Source organism: Cynara cardunculus (genome assembly GCF_001531365.2).
Source record: "Cynara cardunculus var. scolymus isolate 2C chromosome LG 1, CcrdV1, whole genome shotgun sequence".
In the NCBI taxonomy this organism is placed as follows: domain Eukaryota; kingdom Viridiplantae; phylum Streptophyta; class Magnoliopsida; order Asterales; family Asteraceae; genus Cynara; species Cynara cardunculus.
The window spans coordinates 43821016-43825479 of NC_037528.1; the positions used below are offsets into that span (position 1 = coordinate 43821016).

The window sequence follows — 4464 nt, forward strand, 5'->3', positions numbered from 1 at the left end:
CTTTTTCTCGTTGCATAAGTACACATCCTAACCCTTGATGGGATGCGTCACTATATACTACGAAGTCCTCAGAGCCTTCAGGTAAAGATAAAATTGGGACGTTACAAAGTTTTTCTTTAAGGATCCAAAAAGCGTCCTCTTGTGATGACTCCCATATATACTTGCTTGACTTTTTAGTTAAGGATGTCAGAGGGATGACTATTCTTGAGAAGTCCTTTATGAATCTTCGATAATAACCGACCAATCCTAGGAAGCTTTTTATCTCCGTTGCTGATCTTGGAGTTTCCTATTTCATCACTGCTTCTACCTTGCTTGGGTCGACCATGATACCCTTTTGGTTGATCATGTGTCCGAGAAATTGTACTTTCCGGATCCAAAACTCGCATTTGGAGAACTTGGCGTACAACTTCTCTTTTCTTAGTAACTCCATTACGGTACGTAGGTGACGCTCATGCTCTTCTTTGTTACTTGAGTATATGAGAATGTCATCAATGAAGACGATGATAAAGTTGTCTAAGTAGGGCTTGCATATTCGATTCATCAAGTCCATGAATACCGCGGGGGCATCTGTTAAACCGAAAGGCATGACCACAAACTCGAAGTGCCCATAACGAGTTCTAAACGCCGTCTTTGGGACATCTTTTTCACGTACTCGCAACTGGTGGTAGCCTGAACGTAGGTCGATCTTTGAGAAGTAACTTGCTCCTTGTAGTTGATCGAATAAGTCGTCTATTCGAGGTAGTGGGTATCTATTCTTTATTGTCGCCTTATTCAACTCCTTATAGTCGATGCACATACGCATTGATCCATCTTTCTTTTTCACAAATAGCACTAGTGCTCCCCATGGGGACGAACTCGGTCGGATGAACCCTTTATCCAACAATTCCTGGATTTGGGTCATTAGTTCTTGCATCTCCGAAGGTGCTAGTCGGTATGGTGACTTAGCAATCAGTGTGGCTCCGGGTGTTAATTCGATCCTAAATTCGACCTGTCTTTCAGGAGGTACCCCTGGTAGGTCGTCAGGGAACACATCAGGGAATTCCCGAACCACCGGGACCTCTTCTATAGCTCCCTTTTCTATTTTAGCATCTATGGCGTAAGCTAAGTACGTCTCACATCCTTTACGAATACATCTCCTAGCTTTGATTACTGATATGAGGTTAACATGGTTGCCAGGCCGACTACCGTACACAGTGATCTCACTCCCATCCTTATTTCTCACTCGAATTAGTTTCTTGAAGCAAATAATGTGAGCCTGATGTTTAGACAACCAGTCCATTCCTACGACAACATCGAATTCCCTAATGCCCATAGGTAATAAGTGGACCTCAAAGTCTTGACCCTCAATTTCTATTGTGCAGTTATCAAAACACTCCCGCACCATGGTGATGTTACCATCAGCAGTTTCGACCTCTAAGTTTTGACTAAGTAACGTAGGAGACCTTCCCAATCACATGCAAAACTTAGTGGAGACAAAAGATTTATTTGCACCCGAATCAAATAACACTCTTGCAGGTATTTTGTTGACTATAAATGTACCTGTCACTACATCGGGTGTGTCCTTTGCTTCTTCCGCCGTCATCTGAAAGACTCGACCCTTCACCTTTGGTGCATCCGGCTTCTTCCCACTCGATCCTCCGAGCAACCTCGGTGGCTCTATTTTCTTCTTGGGGCATTCCCTTTGGCGATGTCCGGGATCACCACACGAGTAGCAGATAGGTCTAGCCTTGCATTCTTTTGACATGTGCTCCGGCTTTCCACAAGTAAAGCAAACCCTCTTGCCATACCTGCATTCACCTGGATGGTTCCTTCCGCATGTGGCGCAAGCAGTTATTGTCCCATTCTTTCCCCCAAAGACTTGAGTCCTCTTGAATTTTCCTGGGCCAGCTTGATTGATCTACCTTTTCTTAGATGCATCTAGGACATAACTGTCCTTCTCAGCAAGGGTGGCTAGTTCTACCGCATCTTGAAAGGTAGTAGGTTTTGACATTCCAACAAGCCTCCTAAGCTCCCTTTTCAGTCCGTCAACAAACCGATTTACTTTCCTCATCTCGGTATTCACTCCGCAAATCGCGACTTCTCAATAAAGATCTCCACATATTTCTCTACTGTCATGTTCCCTTGTTCCAATTGTAGGAACTCACTTTCTAATATCCTCAACTGGAGTGGTGAGAAGAACTTTTCGCTAATTAGCTCCTTGAATTCTTCCCAAGTGAGGGATGCGGTTCCAGATAGTCCCTYAGTGGCTCTAATTGATTTCCACCATTGCAAAGCGTTCGATTTGAACTTGGTTGATGCGAACTGCACCATATCATTTGGTGYACAATGACATGTCAGAAAAYAACTCTCCATCTCATCGAGCCAGTTCATARCTRCTAGTGGTCCATTTTTGCCYTCAAAGATCGATGGACCGGTGCTGGTGAAAGATTTGTAACTACATCCCCTACCACTAGGTTTCTTAACTTCATTATGATCGAAGAGTGCCTCTCCATTTGACTCTTCCTGATTGTGGGATTCATTCTTAGATGATTCTTTATCTTTATAGGTTTTACTTTTCGGAGGTTCGGCGTGCTTCAAGTGAGCATCAACCATCTTAAGRGTTGCAGTTTGAATGCATTCAAGYATTCCAGSCAAGGCATYGTGCATACAACGTTCCATCTCCTTGGCGATATCCACTTCTGGGTGTGCGAGCTGAATCGTTGGTCTAATGGGACCGCTCCGGCTTTCAGTTGGAGTTGAAATCACACCCTCGACTCGATTATCTTCACAACCATTAACATTCATCGACCTTGTCACTCTCTTCGACATTCTATAGTAGTGAACATTTCGATCGTCAGCATGCTCATGCATATTATTTTGTTATATATTTATATTGTTATGCGAAGAAGGTAAAATCTCCGTCTTTCTCTTTCTTGCTAAGTGGTTGGGACTCGTCTCATTACTAACCAACCCATCATTAGATGCACAGGACATACATACGATTTGTATTTGCCACTTCATCAGCCAATTTTTTTTTTTTTTTGCCAAAAGCATCATTTATGCAAGTATTAGTTTCCAAATAATTTGGACCAAATACCACATACGAGTAAAAAGGTGCAATATACTTCTCGTTCATCCCTGTAGTCCTAATTTAAGATCTGTTTATTTCTAACCATGATAGGTGCTTTCCTTGCCGTTAGGTTATCAATTAAAGCTTACGTTGGTAATTATGCATACATTTATTACCACTTAATACACTTCTAGATGCTTGGGCCGAATAATAAGAATTTCATAATAAAAGTGACGCACCATGCATTGCTTGTGAGAGAGAAAGTTGTTTACAAAAATTCCTATTACAAAAATTTTGGGATAAGTTGAACATGCCTCCAAAATGTCAACTATCAAAAGTACCCCAAAATGTACTACATCAGCTAAAAGGTAATAGCTAMAAATAGGAAGTGAACTTTTAGATCTCTCTCTTGCAGACAATTCTCACCCCTAGGGCATTTTCGGGAGGTATGGGTCCCTCATCCATTGCTCAAAAGTCATAGGCGGCTGGGAGTGCCACAGTGTGCTAACCCTTGGACCCCTTTTGTAGCACTGGACCCAGGCGGCAAGGTACTCTTTTACAACACCTACATAATGTGCGGTTCCTCTTTTGTAGAATCGAGACCTATCTCCAATACGTCTAGTCCAAGTCCTAACAGCTATTCTCCGCTCTTGCGCTAGTTGCAACCTTAATATGTGTCGTTCTTCCCGCAAGTTATCCCTTTCAGTCAGTGCCCTGAGGTGAGCCCTTTGCAGATTATCAAGCCAGCCTCTCATCTTCTCATTTTCTCTTAAGGACCGGGACAATCTATCCTTCGACTCATCAATCGTTTCCCGAAGGGTCACTATCTTTTCTTCCAAATTGTAGCGTGTAGGAGAGCTTGGCATGTATTCTTCGGATGGCTCATACGAGGTTTCCTCTTGGATCGACCCTTGTGACATCGTATCCCATGGGGGTATTAGGTTGTCACTCGGAGTGCCTCATCCCGAATTGTGTCCCATGTTATGGCTCCCACTAGAACGATGACTATCCATCGATCCAACGTTTGGGCCTAACCCAAAAGGTGTCCTCCGTCCTCCAGGCCCACGCCCGCGCCCTCTCCCCCGGTTGATGGCCCTAGTGTGTATCGTGCGCACCATTTTCCTTCAGTCCATAAGGAAAACACTACGTCATCTATTGATAAAATATCGAACTTCCTTGCAATGCAAAAATGTAACACCCCAAATTCTCATGTTCTAGGATTCTCATAAAGTTTAAGTTTAGGCTAAAAGAAGTCTTAACCTATTTCTCTTAAACTAAGGCTTTGATACCAACTTGTCACGCCCCCATTTTTTTTTCTTTCTATCGAGTGCCGTGACGTCATTCTTAATAACTTATGTCATGAACAAAAATACGAACTTAAAATTTCAAACACACATAATATGTTTAACATAATT

General features: G+C 42.8%; 1 protein-coding gene across 1 annotated transcript; it reads right to left on the reverse strand.

Moving 5' to 3' along the window:
* Positions 1 to 286: 286 nt before the first annotated feature.
* LOC112506204 lies at positions 287 to 2050 on the reverse strand. The gene is made up of 3 exons (XM_025110225.1): positions 1902 to 2050; positions 1540 to 1787; positions 287 to 1413 (listed from the first exon to the last, which is right to left on the reverse strand). Exons 1-3 carry the CDS (start codon positions 2048 to 2050, stop codon positions 287 to 289), a joined length of 1524 nt encoding a protein of 507 aa, XP_024965993.1.
* Positions 2051 to 4464: the final 2414 nt, after the last annotated feature.